Genomic DNA, 18,060 nt, shown 5'->3' on the forward strand with positions numbered 1-18,060 from the left:
GTTACACGCTCCTCCACTGTCCACTACTGGCCAAGGCCACTAAAGGCCCATCTGTTCAGAAGACAAACATTTAAACCCTTAGGGAGTGAATCTCCCTGCCAGAAACCAAATCAGACTGCCTCTCTCTCTTACTCAATCTCCATCTCTCTCCTTCCCATGACCCTTCCTCCTCTCTCTGGCTCTTCTCTCCCCCTCTCCTTCCTCTCTCTCCCCCTCTCCAGAAAAGCTAGCCGAGGCCCAGCGTCGTTTCGCCACTCTACAAAATGAACTGCAGTCGTCGCTGGACGCTCAGCGGGAAAGCAGCATGCAAGGTCTCCGTCGCCGCCGCAAGGCCGTCTTCCACCTGTCCCAGCAGGAGCGCTGCAAACACCGCAACATCAAGGACCTGCAGCTGGCCTTCTCCGAGTTCTACCTCAGCCTCATCCTGCTACAGAACTACCAGGTTAGTACCCTAGACACTACCCCTAGACCACAGGAGGCTGCTGAGGGGAGGAAGGCTCATAATAGTGACTGGAATGGAGTGACTGGAAAGGTATCAAATGATGAGTTCGATTCCATTAATTCCATTCCAGCCTTTACTATGAGCCTGTCCTCCCCAAATAAGGTGCCACCAACCTCTTGTGCCCTAGACACTATCGCTAGATACTACCTCAGCCTCATCCTTCTGCAGAATTACCAAGTTAGTAGACACTACCAGGGTGGGAAATGAACTTTTTGGTCCACCAGCCACTCAGGTGTTTTTACCAGGCAATTGTTTTTTTCTTGCCGTTATTACACCAAAAATCACACCAAAATTGAGGAGCATCCTTTCTAATGTTTTTAAAACAAGAAATATAGTACTAGTAAGAAGTAATGGGGTATATTGCTTAATTTCATTTTTGTGACCTGTGTCTTTTAACCAATTATGTTCAAATAAATATTTTTAAATCCAATATTAAAAACAGATTAACAGTTCTACAACTGAACATCAATAATCAACAAAGTGCCTGCCCTGCCACATATACACAAGGCAATTCTAGGTCTTGGGATAGTTTAACCAAAATATGCCACCAATTCAATGGAATTGCAACCCTCTGCATGCACAGTGCATCCTTCCATCACATGTACAACAGATTCTCAAGATCTTGCACACTAATGAGATGCTATTGAGCCCACACTACTACACTGTCTGAGACAAGGACTACATGCTTTCTGGTAAGTTTTGATTATAGTACTGGGTGGGGTGAATATATTTTATGACATACATGATTTTTTGTTAACTAGTAAATAGTAGCCTACAGCAAAGTGTGTTTTAAATCATTTCTAACTTGTTAACAATTTATGCTAGTTAGTTTTTGCTACCATGTTGGTTTTAGCTTGCTTGAACCTGCTAACTGAGGTGTTAATTCACCTGTTTCCATATATGTTTCATTTTAAAACACGTATCTTACAAAGAAGTTGTTTAATCTAACTGCTTAACTATTTATTTGTACATGGAATTGTATTTGGGTTTTTTTTACTAATTTTTCCCCCTAATCTTTACAGGAAAAGGCCATGGGCACTATCTGATGTGTGGAGACATTTCACTGGAGCTAATCAAAAAGGAAAAGCTGTGTACATTTGCAAATAGAATGCCAAATCATATGTGAAGAATGCAACAAAGATGCAGAATCGTTTGGCCAAGTGCATCAAGTTCCCTCAACTCTCACAACAAGCAACCTGACAAAAGTCCCTCTACTTCTTTTTGAGTTGAAAATGATGAATCAGACACCTTAGCAACAGCTCATGGTCCTCCTGTAATCAGAAGTTTTTTTTGATTCAATGGAGGAACGTAGTCAGAGAAATGCTGATGAATGTCTTGCTCGAGCTGTGTATGCAACTGGTTCACCTCTGATGCTCACAGGCAATGTGTATTGGAAGGGATTTCTGAGTGTTCTTCGCCCAGCATACACCCCTTCAAGTGAAGGTCAAACAAATCATAGAGAAAGCAGACTGTATTGCAATCATCTCTGATGGGTGGTCAAATGTTCATGGGCAAGGAATAATTAACTACATCATCTCAACCAGTATTCTACAAGAGCACAGACACAAGGGACAACAGACACACCGGTCTCTACATTGCAGATGAGCTGAAGGCAGTCATCAATGACCTTGGACCACAAAAGGTATTTGCACTGGTGACAGACAATGCTGCGAACACGAAGGCTGCTTGGTCTAAAGTGGAGGAGTCCTACCCTCCAATCAGACCCATTGGCTGTGCTGCTCATGTATTGAATCTGCTCCCCAAGGACATCATGGCACTGAAAACAATGGATACACTCTACAAGAGAGCCAAGGAAATGGTTAAGTATGTGAAGGGTCATCAAGTTATAGCAGCAATCTACCTCACCAAGTAAAGTGAGAAGAATAAGAGCACCATATTGAAGCTGCCCAGCAACACCCGTTGAGGTGGTGTTGTCCTGTTTGACGATCTCCTGGAGGGGAAGGAGTCTCTCCAAGAAATGGCCATATCACAGTCTACTGATATGGACAGCCCATCAAGAGGATCCTCCTGGATGATGTATTTTGGGAGAGAGTGGTAAGCAGCCTGAAAATCCTGACACCTATAGCAGTAGCCATTGCACGGATTGAGGGAGACAATGCCATCCTGTCTGATGTTCAGACTCTGCTTGCAGATGTAAGAGAAGAAATCCGTACTGCCCTGCCCACTTCACTGTTGCTCCAAGCAGAGGAAACTGCAGTTCTGAAATACATCAAAAAGCATGAAGACTTCTGCCTGAAGCCCATACACACCGCAGCGTACATGTTGGACCCAAAGTATGCTGGCAAGAGCATCCTGTCTGGTGCAGAGATCAGCAAAGCCTATGGTGTCATCACTACCGTGTCTCGCCACCTTGGCCTGGATGATGGCAAGTTTCTTATCAGTCTGGCGAAGTACACTTCCAAGCAAGGGCTTTGGGATGGAGATGCAATATGGCAGTCGTGCCAACATATCTCATCAGCCGCCTGGTGGAAGGGACTTTGTGGATCTGAGGCTCTTTCCCCCATTGCCTCCATCATCCTCCAAATTCCACCAACATCAGCCGCCTCCAGAGCGCAACTGGTCCTTGTTTGGGAACACACACACACACACACACACACACACACACACACACACACCAAATCACGCAACAGGCTGACCAATACAAGGGTTCAAAAATTGGTGGCCATCTGGGAAAATTGGAGGCTTTTTGAGACTGACAACAAACCATCCTCAACAAGGTTGGAAAGTGACAGTGAAGATGAGGCATCAGAGTCTGATGTTCAAGACACCATTCTGTATACATCTGGCCCCTCTTTGGACACTGTTAACAAACCTCCAAACGAGCTTCAACGCCATACAACACTCCTTTCGTGGCCTCCAACTGCTCTTAAATTCTAGTAAAACTAAATGCATGCTCTTCAACCGATCGCTGCCCGCACCCGCCCACCCGACTAGCATCACTACTATGGCTTAGAATATGTGGACAACTACAAATACCTAGGTGTCTGGTTAGACTGTAAACTCTCCTTCCACTCACATTAAACATCTCCAATCCAAAGTTCAATCTAGAATTGGCTTCCTATTTCGCCACAAAGCCTCCTTCACTCATGTTGCCAAACATACCCTCGTAAAACTGACTATCCTACCGATCCTTGACTTCGGCAATGTCATTTACAAAATAGCCTCCAACACTCTACTCAGCAAATTGGATGCAGTCTATCACAGTGCCATCCGTTTTGTCACTAAAGCCCCATATACTACCCACCACTGCGACCTGTATGCTCTCATTGGCTGGTCCTCGCTACATATTCGTCGCCAAACCGACTGGCTCCAGGTCATCTATAAGTCATTGCTAGGTTAAGCTCCGCCTTATCTCGGCTCACTGGTCACCATAGCAACAACCACCCATAGCACGCGCTCCAGCAGGTATATTTCACTGGTCATCCCCAATGCCAATTCATCCTTTGGCCGCCTTTTCTTCCAGGTCTCTGCTGCCAATGACTGGAACGAATTGCAAAAATCACTGAAGTTGGAGACTTATACTTCCCTCACTAACTTTAAGCGTCAGCTGTCAGAGCAGCTTACCAATCACTGCAGCTGTACACAGCCCATCTGTAAATAGCCCATCCAACCAACTACCTACACCATCCCCATATTTGTTTTTGTTTTTCTGCTCTTTTGCACACCAGTATTTCTACTTGCACATCCTCATCTGCACATATATCACTCCAGTGTAAATTGCTAAATTGTAATTACTTCGCCACTATTGGCCTATTTATTGGCTTACCTCCTTACTTCACTTGCACACACTGTATACAGATTTTTTTCTATTGTGTAATTAACTGTTCGTTTGTTTATCCCATGTTTAACTCTGTTGTTTGTGGCGCACTGCTTTGCTTTATCTTGGCCAGGTCGCAGTTGTAAATGAGAACTTGTTCTCAACTGGCCTACCTGGTGAAATAATTAAAAAAAAATAAAAGGTGGACATTGAGGAGGTCCAGGGAGAAGACATGGAAGCCTGAGAGGAAGACAACCAAAGCTTTAGTTTCTAGACTATGATTTTACAGATGCATGTTGAAAATGTTTTTGGGAGATGCGATGGATCATTCAATATTCCCTTTCTTTTGTTGCTCAGTGAAATCATCCCATGTGAAGAGTCAACTTATTTAATTAAAGTTCAATTCGTAACTAAAATTCTTTTTTATTTCTATTGGAAGGATTTAATTATTTGCAAATATGTCTACTTATGATAAGGTAAAGGGTTTATGTTTCTATCTCCATATGATATGGTAAATATATCCAATGCAAAAAAATCTACATTTAAATGGTGTTAATAGTAATTTGCATATTTCAGTTAATTCCCATATATTCCCGTTATTTCCCATATTCCCGTTAATTCCCACGGAAAGTTTCCATCTCTGAATATTCCCCAAAATGTGCAACCCTAGTAATGACCATGCTGTTTAATCAGCTTCTTGATATGCCACACCTGTCAGATCAACGGATCTTGGCGAAGGAGAAATGCTCACTTACAGGGTTGTGCACAAAATTTTAGAGAAATAAGCTTTTTGTGCATATGGAAAATATCTGGGATTTTTTATTTTAGCTCATGAAACATGGGACCAACACTTTACATGTTGCGTTTATATTTTTGTTCAGTGTAGAAGCACACAAGTAAATCTACGAGATTAATGACAAGTTAATGTATAAATGTTTTTTGGGAGTGATTCATTATTAGTCGAGCACAATCATTAGGTGAGACAAATGTTCAGCTGCCTCCTTTAAGGGCCGTAACCATGGTAACTTTCGCACTTGCTTGTCTGTGATGAAAAAAAATATCAGACTGTGATGTCTTCCTAGCAGCAGAAAGTTGTAGCAAACTCAAACTAATGTTGAAAAAAAACCTAGCATGTGAACAAAACAATGTAACTTGCCAAAGAAAACACTAAGACAAAGTCATGTTTTAGGAGCCTCTCTTGTCAATTTGGACTACTTCCACATATGGGCTTTGGCTAAAAAAAGTTGTGACCACCCTCCAGTTTGGCTGGTGAAATAGACATTCTTACCCGCCAATGACGATCTACCTGCATTTGGCAGGTGTTAATTTCCAACCCTGGATACTACCCTTAGATATTACCCCCTATACACTATTCCTGGTTACTACCTCATCCTGCTGCAGAACTACCAACGTTAGTTACCAGCTCCTAAACACCAACCCTAGACACCCTACCGCTAAACCTAACCTTGTTGTTTTGTGTCACCTGATCAATTGCAACAGGTTTTGTCATATCTGTACAAGCAAATAATCTGGGAGACTCCTACTGATGGTCCAAAATATATATCTGAGGGATCCAAAAAATGAATCTGAGAGACTCCTACTTATAACCATTCAACTGTTTCTCCTCTCGTCTCCCCAGAATCTGAACTTCACAGGTTTCCGTAAAATCCTGAAGAAGCATGATAAGATCCTGGAGACGTCGCGGGGGGCCGACTGGCGCGTGGCCCATGTGGAGGTTGCCCCCTTCTACACCTGCAAGAAGATCACCCAGCTCATCTCTGAGACTGAGGTACTGGACAGACATTTTGTTTTCCCCTCTTATCAATGAGAAGTATTGGCTCGTAGCAATGTACTATAATCATTTCAGTTTTTGTCTTTTAGCTGTGACACAATCTCTCTCTCTCTCCTCGCAGGCCCTGGTAACACAAGAGTTGGAGGGAGGAGACAGACAGCGAGCCATGAAGAGGCTACGAGTGCCACCACTGGGTGCTGCACAGCCTGCTCCGGCGTGGACCACATTTAGGGTTGGGTTGTACTGTGGAGTCTTCCTAGTCCTCATGGTCACCGTCGTCATCACAGGTATACCGGTCTTCCCTGCCTTTTCCCCTATTATCCTCCTACCCTCTGTCTTACTGAAGCTGTAACACAGGTTTTAAACCATGGTGGTGTGAAGCGCTTTACCATGTGAAAAGATTGGCTTGATAGTGAGATTTTCTACGTCCATTTTTCACGTTTCACAATTCTCATTATTTCATACAGGCCCTAGTCCTCAAGTTCAGGGTTTGATAGCTCAGTTATCGACAAAGTTGCCATTATTGTGTTATTAATATGTTATGAATGTGTTATTAACCATCCTGCCCGCTAGCTGCGGTTGTGATAGAGAATGCCAACGTGTGGCCACTGGTGAGGATCTACCGCGGCGGCTTCCTGCTGATCGAGTTCCTCTTCCTGTTGGGCATCAACACGTACGGCTGGCGCCAGGCAGGGGTTAACCACGTCCTTATCTTCGAGCTCAACCCACGCAACAACCTCTCCCACCAGCACCTCTTTGAGGTAGGAGTTTGGGCTCTATACAGTTGTTGGATACTGATTTGTGTTTTATTCATACAGCTCTGGATATTAGTTGTACCTATGTGGTTGTTTGTGTTCACATTTATTGTAGTGTTACTGAATCTGTCTTTTCACATTAGTATCAAGTAATTTGCTTAAATTATCTTTCTCTCTCCCCTTATCTCTCGCTCTCTCCCCCATCTCTCTACCCCTATCTCTATCTCTCTCTCTCTTTCTCCATCTATCTCTCGCTCTCTCCCCCATCTCTCTACCCCTATCTCTATCTCTCTCTCTCTTTCTCCATCTCTCGCTCTCTTTCTTTGTCTCAAATTTAAACTAGCTTTATTGATATGAAATTAGCAATCAACTGTTGCCAAAGCAATAAGCAGTAGAATGGAATGACACAGTAATAGATTGAAAATGCAATCAAATTCTAACACCAGTTAACCGCTCTTCTCTTCTCCACATAGATTGCTGGTTTCCTGGGGGTGCTGTGGTGTGTGAGCATCCTGTCCTGTCTGTTCTCCAAGTCCATCCTGGTGCCCATGCAGGCCAACCCGCTGGTCCTCTACGGCTTCTTCTTCCTCTTCCTCATCAACCCCTTCAAGACCCTCTACTACAAGTCACGCTTCTGGCTCCTCAAACTGCTGGTGAAACGCTCAGAAAGCTGCTGAACATGTCTGAATGTGCTTGGCATCATGATGGGGAAAAATTATTGACATTTGATTTTGCCAAGTGGTGTATTCTGTATCCTGATCAGTAATATATAGTAATCTATTTTCCCCTGTCTCTCTGTTTCCCTCTCTTTCTCTTTCTCTCTCTCTCTGTTTCCTTCTCTCTATTTCCCCCTCTGCCCCCCCCCCCCCTACTTTTCCCATATCCCTCCCTCCCTCTCCTCCAGTTTCGTGTGGTGACAGCCCCGTTCCACAGGGTAGAGTTTGCAGACTTCTGGCTGGCAGACCAGCTCAACTCTCTAGGGGTGGTTCTGATGGACCTGGAGTACCTCATCTGTTTCTACAGCTTCGAGCTCGACTGGAAGCAACAGGACGGGCTACTGCAGGACAGTAAGCAATGGATACACGAGTACACATGGATACACACACATACACACTCCAAGCTCCATTGAAAATAAGCTTGTTAGAGTTTCAGACCTTCAATCGGGGCTTTTCTTATTTCTGATGGTTACTTTTATTTTTCTCTCCTCTCCTTTGTCCCTCTCTCCTCTCTCTGTCTGTATATATCTCTTTCTCACACACAACTAAACACAACTCAACACAGCCTTATCCAAACACACAAAGCTCAGCCAAAACAAGCCTACAGCCTGATCTAGCCCACACTAAACATACCCTCAAGACTTTCGTCCAAACAAACATAGCCTAGTCCACACACACATAATGCAAACACAACAAACATTATCCAGTCCAAACAAACATACACACCACCACCTAACCCTGTTCCTACACATGTTTTATCATCTTTATGTTATTGATTGCATGGGTGAGAAGTGTTGGAGTCAACTCCATTTTAAACTCAAGTCATTTGTGTATATTGAATTGCATTCCTATAAAGAAAATGTCCAGTCCATCCAACAGAGGGGAATTTCAATGGAACATATTCGGCAGATTTTATTGGTTGATTGATAATAATTGTGATAGATGGAAGCATGTGTCACTCCTACTCATATACCGTGTGCATGATTTGATCTGTTCATTTCTAATCAATGTGTATTCTGATAGGTGGAGGCGTGTGTCATTCCTACTCGTACGGTGTGCGGGCCGTGATCCAGTGTCTACCGGCGTGGTTCCGCTTCGTGCAGTGCCTGCGCCGTTACCGTGACTCCAAACGGGCTTTCCCTCACCTGGTCAACGCCGGGAAATACTCTACCACTTTCTTCGTGGTCACCTTCGCTGCCCTGTACAGCACTCACAAAGAGAATTGTGAGTGTCGTGATACTGTATTGTACTAGTGTACTCCTCAGACATTAGTACAGTTACAAAGGGAGGGTATATTACTGGAAACTTTAGAAGTTTACCAGTAAAGTACCAGAATAATCTTTGGCCCTCTGTGTGACTTTATCAAATAATTGAATAAGATTATAAACTTTTTTTAAATGTAATGACAAAGCTGAAAAGCATTATCCTAAATATAAGCCATCAACTTAGTGAATACCATTGGTGTTTAATGAGGGTGAAACAATGTTTACACACTTATTTATTTGACCTTGTCAATATATAATATTGTTTTTCAATATTTTGATGTCAAACTGTTATACCTCTCTCCTAGCTGCGAGTCACAACGAAGCTAAGATCTTCTTCTACCTGCTGATTGGCTGTTCCATAGTCAGTTCCTGTTACACCCTGGTGTGGGACCTGAAGATGGACTGGGGCCTGTTTGACCGAAACGCAGGCGATAACACCTTACTCAGAGAGGAGATCGTCTACCCCCAGAAAGTTAGTATGCACCTTTGGGGGGGAAAAAGCTATACCAACCAAACTGTTGAATATTGATTTAATCATCTATGAACAAAAATATAAATGCAACATGCAACAATTTCAAAGATTTTACTGGGTTACAGTTCATATATAAGTAAATAATTGAATTAGGCCCTAATCTATGGATTTCACATGACTGGGAATACAGATTGTTGGTCACAGATATATTTAAAAAACAAAGTAGTGGTGTGGATCAGAAAACCAGTCAGTATCTGGTGGGACCATTTGACTCATGCAGCACGACACATCTCCTTTGCATAGAGTTGATTGTGGCCTGTGGAATATTGTCCCACTCCTCTTCAATGGCTATGCGAAGTTGCTGGATATTGTCGTGAACTGGAACACGCTGTCGTACACGTCAATCCAGAGCATCCCAAACATGCTCAATGGGTGACATGTCTGATTAGTATGCAGGCCATGGAAGAACTGGGACATTTTCAGCTTCCAGGAATTGTGTACAGATCCTTGGGACATGGGGCCGTGCGTTATCATGCTGAAACATGATGTGATGGCAGCAGATGAATGGCACGACAATGGGCCTCAGGATCTCGTCACAATATCTCTGTGCATTCAAATTGCCACCAATAAAATGCAATTGTGTTCATTGTCCTTAGCTTTTTCCTGTCCATATCATAACCCCACCGCACCATGGGCTACGCTGTTCACAATGTTGACATCAGCACACCGCTGTATGACCCACAAGACGCCATACACGTGGTCTGTGGTTGTGAGGCCGGTTGGACATTCTGCCAAATTCTTTTTCAAATAAATTGATAGAAATATGCTTTTTGTGCGAATGGAAAATGTCTGGAATCTTTTGTTTCAGCTCATGAAACATGGGACCAACACTTTACATGTTGCGTTTATATTTTTGTTCAATATATATATATATATATATATATATATATACACTACCGTTCAAAAGTTTGGGGTCACTTAGAAATGTCTTTGTTTTTGAAAGAAAAGCTATTTTTTTCCACATTTTAATGACATCAAATTGATAAGAAATACAGTATAGACATTGTTAATGTTGTAAATTACTATTGTAGCTGGAAACGGCAGATTTGTATTTTAACGGAATATCTACATAGGCGTACAGAGGCCCATTTATCAGCAACCATCACTCCTGTGTTCCAATGGCACGTTGTGTTAGCTAATCCAAGTTTATAATTTTAAAAGGCTAATTGATCATTAGAAAACCCTTTTGCAATTATGTTAGCACAGCTGAAAACTGTTGTGCTGATTTGAAGAAGCAATGAAACTGGCCTTCTTTAGACTAGTTGAGTATCTGGAGCATCAGCATTTGTGGGTTTGATTACAGGCCCAAAATGGCTAGAAACAAAGACTTTCTTCTGAAACTCATCAGTCTATTCTTGTTCTGAGAAATGAAGGCTATTCCATGCGAGAAATTGCCAAGAAACTGAAGATCTCGTACAATGCTGTGTACTACTCCCTTCAAAGAACAGCGCAAAATGGCTCTAACCAGAAATAAAAACAGGAGTAGGAGGCCCTGGTGCACAACTGAGCAGGAGGACAAGTACATTAGAGTGTCTAGTGTGAGGCGTCTGTTTCTCAAAAGTCCTCAACTGGCAGCTTCATCAAATAGTACCCGCAAAACACCAGTCTCAACGTCAACAGTGAAGAGGCATTTCCGGGATGCTGGCCTTCTAGGCAGAGTTCCTCTGTCCAGTGTCTGTGTTCTTTTGCCCATCTTAATCTTTTCTTTATATTGGCCAGTCTGAGATATGGCTTTTTTTTTGCAACTCTGCATAGAAGGCCAGCATCCCGAAGTCACCTCTTCGCTGTTGATGTTGAGACTGGTGTTTTGCGGGTACTATTTGATGAAGCTGATCAATTAGCATTTTAAAAAGATAAACTTGAATTAGCTAACACGATGTGCCATTGGAACACAGGAGTGATGGTTGCTGATAATGGGCTCTGTAGATATTTCCTAAAAAATCTGCCGTTTCCAGCTACAATAGTCATTTACAACATTAACAATGTCTACACTATTTCTGATCAATTTGATGTTATTTTAATGGACAAAAAAATGTATTTCAAAAACAAGGACATTTCTACGTGACCCCAAACTTTTGAGCGTGTGTGTGTGTATATTGTTGGGGAAAGCCTATGCCTCAAAGAGGAACACAGAAGTGTCTGATGATGTAGTAAATCATCATAAAAATATTTTCAGGCCTATTATTTCAGGTTTGTATGTGATTATTTGGTGTGTGTGTGTGTGTTCAGGCCTACTACTACTGTGCCATACTGGAGGATGTGTTGCTACGTTTTGCCTGGACGATACCCCTCTCCCTGAGCACAGTCAGTGGGATACCCTCCGCTGCAGACATCCTGGCCACCATCCTAGCCCCTCTGGAGGTCTTCAGGTGAGAACAGACTACCTCGCTCTACCTCGCTCTACCTCGCTCTACCTCGCTCTACCTCGCCCTACCTCGCTCTACCTCGCTCTACCTCGCTCTACCTCGCTCTACCTCGCTCTACCTCGCCCTACCTCGCTCTACCTCGCCCTTTCCACCTTTCTCTCGCTCCCCCTCCCCCTCTCACTCAATTAAATTCAAAGGGCTTTATTGGCAAGGGAAATATATGTTTACATTGCCAAAGCAAGTGAAATAAACAATCAAAAATGAACAGCAGACATGTTAAAATGTCATTATGGCTATGTACAGTGTTATAATGATGTGCAAATAGTTAAAGTAAAAAAGGGAAAGTAAATAAACATAAATGTGGGTTGTATTTACAATGACGTTTGTTCTTCACTCGTTGCCCTTTTCGTGTGGTATTTCGCCCAATAGATATGGGAGTTTATCAAAATTGGATTTGTTTTGGAATTCTTTGTGGGTCTGTGTAATCTGAGGGAAATATGTGTCTCTAATATGGTCAAACATTTGATTAGGAAGTGCATCTGTTTCCACCTCATTTTGTGGGCAGTGCGCACATAAGCCCGTCTTCTCTTGAGCGCCAGGTCTGCCTACAGCGGCCTCTCAATAGCAAGGCCATGCTCACTGAGTCTGTACATTGTCAAAGCTTTCCTTAATCTTGGGTAAGTCACAGTGGTCAGGTGTTCTGCTACTGTGTACTCTCTGTTTAGGGCCAAATAGCATTCCTCTCTCTGTCGTTCTCTCTCTCGCTCTGTCGTTCTCTCTCTCTCTCTGTTGTTCTCTGTCTCTTGTGTTCTATATTTTCTTTGCATTCTCTCTTCCATTCACTTTATTTCTCCCTACCCTCTGTCTCTCAAACACCCTTTTTATATGCCAATATCTTATTTCCTGTAAATGGACATTTCAGGGCTGACTACTATTGTGGTGACCTCTAGGTAGAGCTCTTTCTCCTGAAGATTTTAAAAGGCAAACATTTAGCCACCTCAAGGACATTTCATACATAATTCTCTCTTCCCATACGAACATTGAAACACCTCAACAATATTTCACTTGCTATTCTCTTCCTCCCCCTCTCCACTGCAGGCGTTTTGTCTGGAACTTCTTCCGTCTGGAGAACGAGCACCTGAATAACTGTGGTGAGTTCCGAGCCGTGAGGGACATCTCAGTGGCTCCACTGAACGCTGACGACCAGACGCTGCTGGAGCAGATGATGGACCAGGAGGATGGAGTCCGGAACCGCCTAGGCAAGAAGAACTGGAAACGCTCCTACAGCATGTCTCTGAGACGGCCTCGCCTCGCTTCCCAGTACGGTTATAGAAGAGCTACACACACACATTGGCATGCATACACAACCACACAAAGCTACAGCATGTCCCTGAGACGGCCTCGCCTCGCTTCCCAGTACGGTAATATGGTACACACCTTATATAAAACTTATGGCTGTGTTTCCCTATACTAAACTTTCTCTCTCTGTCTCTTTGTCTCTTTGTCTCTTTGTCTCTCTGTCTCTCTGTCTCTCTGTCTCTCTGCTGTCTGTCTGTCTGTCTGTCTGTCTGTCTGTCTGTCTGTCTGTCTGTCTGTCTGTCTGTCTGTCTGTCTGTCTGTCTGTCTGTCTGTCTGTCAGGACCAAGACCCGGGACACCAAAGTTCTCATCGAGGACACTGACGAGGACACCTGACATCAGGCCAGACCCATTGCATCCATAGCATGGGTTCAGAACCTCTTTAAAGGACCACGCCCCTCCTAGGGACACGCCCCCTGACCCCCTTCCTCCCCATCAATCAGTCAATCGATCGTTTGATTGACCTGCCCCTCGTCAGCTTCTCCAATCAGTCCATCACAGAGCTGCCTATCTGCACCTTACATGTATTGACATAAATACACACACACACACACACACACACACACACACACACACACAGAGTACAAAGACATGAATATAGGAGTAGGTAGAGGAACAAAATATTATACACACACCTTGTAACAGCTACTTTTAAGCCACTTTGTTTTGTTACATTCATGGACCATTTAGTACTGAGTTGACGTCACCCGTTATTTTTCAGATTCATGGGAAAGAGACGAAAAAACAAGACTACATGTTGATGTAGATGTCAGGAAGAACAAACGGGTGGACTAACTTTTGATTTCAAGATGGCTAATCAGAAATGATCTAATATAAAGAAAGACAGAGAGCGTTGGACTCTGAACAGTGATCAGACACTCCTCTGCAATCAGTCTGGTTCTTTGACTTTCTCATTCCATGTTTTGATGAACATGATGATGAAGATGACTATATTAATGTGGCTGTTCTTTCTATGTGCTATAAGTTCTTCCACGAATACCTTGGTTCTTATTTTATTTTGTTGAATGTACATTTAATTGTTATTTATGCGAGGGGAGAGATGCCTAAAACATTTTGGTAGTGAAAAAAATGTATAAAAAACAAAATGGGTGTTTCTGATTTGAAATGGCTTCTAAAGTGTCTGCCTTACGTTGCCCATAAGAACTGTTCCAGGACCTGTTGGGGATTGGGATTCATTCTAATGGTTAAGTGGGTCAGCCTGAATATAAGTCTGATCAGAGACCAATGTTTTTTGGGCATCTCATCCTATAAAAGGACTTTGTATGTTCAAAAACCCTCAGGAGGCTCCGATGTAGACAATTCTCTCAAAACAAGCCACCCCCTTCCCTGTCTTCAGAACCTTCCAATCTGGGTTAACTATAACATTATGTTTACTTTCATGCCAAATCTAGTCTTTCGTCTTTTTAGATACCAGTGTGAGCTAATGCAGTCTCTCAGTAAGCTGTGTGAGAATGGCAGGATTTTCTACTATCGTTATATCGCTTGCTCTTCTCAGAGCTAGCCAAATATCTGCAACATTCCATTGAGAGCTGGACTGTGCTTCCACGGCACAACGCCTCCGTAAGTCACATAGCACAGCAGATATAAATAGAATCTATAGAGGATATTTCACTATTAACAGCCCTCACTTTTTCTTGGTCATGTGACATGAGTTGTCAGGTCACATGGTCAGGAGAAAATCAGAGCCCTACTCACTTTTTAATATATACCTTCTGTTCTAGACATCCTAGTTCTATCTGCATTGCTTCGCAGCCTTGTGTCCACTAAGCAGCATAACGCAGATCTCTGTTGTCAACTTGAGTTTAGCCATCTTTAGGGCCCTGTGTTGATCCTGGTCCGTTCCATTCCATTAGATCTCAGGGCAGCACACCCAATGCCAGTGAGGAGTCAAGTGTCGCGTGTGTCTGGGGGTGTGCAGGGATTGGCCTCTTCACCAACCAATCATCTCCATTCTGATCCACCCATCCTGTTCATTCTGATGTCCACTTCCTTGGTGTGTCTAGAGTCTTCTTTTTTTTTTACAAGATAACTGCAATTAATATTTTCAGTTTAATTAAATTATAAAACATCATTATATTCCTCTGTAGCAGAAATCTAAGTCATTCCATCAATTCAATAGTTTTTATTCGTTCCTAGCTTGAACACTTCTCACTTTGAGTCATTTGTTGAATGTCTCATTCTGTTAGTAATTCCAGCCAACAAACACGATGTGTGTGCGTTCTCACATTTAGTCCTGAAGAGAAGTGTCTGTGTTGACTCACCTAAGGAGTCTTTAATATTACAATGCATTCAATGCATATTCTCAGTTCTAATGAAGGCAAAAGCTTTAAATGTTCTACTCTTACTGAGTAAACACAATTTCCTAGAATTCCTGCCTCTCCCAAAAGCCACCTGAGGGTTTTAACCCCCATTGTGTGCCCTGGTAGATTTACTAACCCTGTAAAGATATAAGCAATCATTTAGGGCAGAATCCTAACTTGATATGCCCGGATAACTCATCTCCCATTGACATTAATGCACAATATTCAAAGGTTTGAGTTAACCCAGGTGTATCTCAGGTTAGGATTTGGCCCATACTTCTTGAAGTTCAAGCTGCATTTCATAGTGTAGAGGTCAACCACAATAGTGATTGTGGAAAGCCTGATGGAGCTTAAATGTCTGGGGGAACTTGTCTTAAATAATGTGATGAAGAAGATGACCACATAAAGACAACATGGTGTTCGATTTGTGGCTCCATCCCAAATGACATCCTCCCATATTGGGCACTTGTTTTTAACTTAGGGTACTATATAGGCAATAGGGTGCCATTTCAGATATGTCCCTGTGATGCTTGAGCTTTCTTGTCGACCATGTCATGACCAGCTCAAAGGGAGCCGACCTCGGAGGCTCTTAGACTTGAATGGAGCTGGTTAGCAATAACAGCCATGCATTATCCCTGTAATAAGTCAGAAGTATAAAGCGATGTTTGCAGCAGGGGGAGGAGGGACCCCAGTGCCTCAGGGTAAACTGTTGGTTTTCATTGGGCCTCGGTGTGTTGTAGATCAAATAGTTCCTATTTAACTAGAGTCACCTCATCTGAATGATTTGCCAGAAATGCACTTTAGCTGCTAAAAAGAACCATAGTAGACACAGACTAAACAGAAACGCAGAAGCTGTGGCCCAATGAGAACTAGTAACAATTCAACACCCTGTGCACCTTGGGTCCCCTGCCCCTTGAAAAGATTGTGATGGTCACCTGTTGTTACTTTTTCAAATATTGTGGTCTCTACAGGTCTGGGGACTGTACCTCCTAGGTCAACCAATGAACCTAGTGGGGGAAATAGAGAATATCTCTATCCTTTTGTTACATTCCTAAAGTAACATCTCACCCTTGAGAGAGTGAGCTGGAGGGCCCACACACACTACATACAAAGCCTTGTAAATATTAATGCACACTCTCTGAAGTGCTTACACACATCCTGCTTACAATTATACCCTGTACACACACCCAAACACCTTGCTTGGAGTATGTTCCAGCTATGAATGCTAAGGGTGGAGTTGCACTGGACCCGTCTCCCTGTCGCTTCTCATTGGATCACTGGATCTCTCAGAGCTGTCACTCCAATAGATCCTCCTATGGAAGAAGAGTGGAACCTACTGTACCGAAAGCCTGGACCAAAACAAAGCTCTTTAGAAAGTTACCATGTTTCCCTTCTGCCTAGAATGCTATAAAGACTGAAAAAACGCAAGTGAAGGAAGAGCCCTGTATGAACTATATGAAACGGACTGTTTCCCATGTCCCATATGTCCCGCCAGCGTGGTGTTTTTATGCTCCAGTTTTTTTAACATGCTCGCCCTATGTACTGTCATCATACCCTGTACCCCTGGTCACTGTAACTACTACCTTAAGAGTACTCCTCATGCATTTGGCATTCTCTGCTAACTGAGGTGCCTGGATCGCACCCCCACTCCCCTCCCCTCCCTGTTACATGGTTTTTGAGTTAAAAAAAAGTCAGACAAAACATTTCTGTACTTGTAGCTGTTTATTTCCATCCTTCTGTACCTATTTATTTCCTCTTTATCCAGTCTCTTCCGCTATTTCTTTGTCCTGCGGGTGGCGCTGTTTCTATGACCTTCAGAGGGCATTCTATTCCATAATGTTTGAATGTAGCTGGCCTAATGGTGAGAACATTTTGCTATATTTTGCATAGGGAGGTGTCAAAGAAATATATTCTTATAGCTTACTCAAAGTAATAGACAACGTTTCTTGCCCATGCTTGGCAGGCTGAAACCTTTTTAATAGGTGTAAGAGAAATTTGATGAAATATTTGAATACTGTTCTCGGTTTACAAGGTTTAGGCAAGAACAAGCCACAAATTTGATTTGGCACCAAAAAATATGCCCATGCCTAGACGTCCGCTATCAAATGTGGTCAATACGACACCTCCCTTTCGTGGAAGAAGGTTGAAACACTTTAACAATTTGTATCCATGCAATGGATACACTTAGTCTAGACAAAATAACATTTTACAGCCAGTTTGTAACGGTACAATCTATTCCTGATCATTCTCCACTGGAAGTATTTCATTCCGTTTAGGGAGTGATGCATGCGGTCTAAGGCACTGCATCTCAGTGCTTGAGGCGTCACTACTGACACCCAGGTTCGATTCCAGGCTGTATCACAACCGGCCGTGATTGGGAGTCCCATAGGGCGGCGCACAATTGGCCCAGCGTCGTCCGGGTTTGGCCGGTATAGTCCGTCATTGTAAATAATAGTTTGTTCTTAACTGACTTGCCTAGTTAAATAAAATGTATGACCAAATAGACGACACTAGCCTGCCTTATTTGAGTGTTTGAATTGTAGCATAATGGAACAATTTATTTAGTCTAATAGCTCAAACATTGCTCAAGTCGCTGGACTAGTTTTTCCACAGTCTTGCCCTACTGCCACGTATCATGGCAGTGGACTTTAGGTCGACAAGTACTTGAAAAACAT

The 18,060-nt window shown here is 42.9% G+C and overlaps 1 protein-coding gene across 1 annotated transcript in view; it reads left to right on the top strand.

Moving 5' to 3' along the window:
• The window catches only part of LOC106599164 (solute carrier family 53 member 1), a 58,348-nt gene extending 40,455 nt beyond the window's left edge, over positions 1-17,893 (top strand). Inside the window, exons 4-14 of the mRNA XM_014190278.3 lie at positions 222-442; positions 5,920-6,069; positions 6,194-6,359; positions 6,646-6,833; positions 7,301-7,480; positions 7,732-7,894; positions 8,567-8,767; positions 9,114-9,280; positions 11,570-11,709; positions 12,805-13,026; positions 13,346-17,893. Coding sequence (XP_014045753.1) covers positions 222-442; positions 5,920-6,069; positions 6,194-6,359; positions 6,646-6,833; positions 7,301-7,480; positions 7,732-7,894; positions 8,567-8,767; positions 9,114-9,280; positions 11,570-11,709; positions 12,805-13,026; positions 13,346-13,400 — 1,853 coding nt within the window. The 3' untranslated portion in view covers positions 13,401-17,893. The remainder of the gene's footprint in view (positions 1-221; positions 443-5,919; positions 6,070-6,193; positions 6,360-6,645; positions 6,834-7,300; positions 7,481-7,731; positions 7,895-8,566; positions 8,768-9,113; positions 9,281-11,569; positions 11,710-12,804; positions 13,027-13,345) is intronic.
• The last annotated feature ends 167 nt before the right edge of the window (positions 17,894-18,060 follow it).

Source organism: Salmo salar, chromosome 03 (genome assembly GCF_965601325.2).
Source record: "Salmo salar chromosome 03, fSalSal1, whole genome shotgun sequence".
In the NCBI taxonomy this organism is placed as follows: Eukaryota; Metazoa; Chordata; class Actinopteri; order Salmoniformes; family Salmonidae; genus Salmo; species Salmo salar.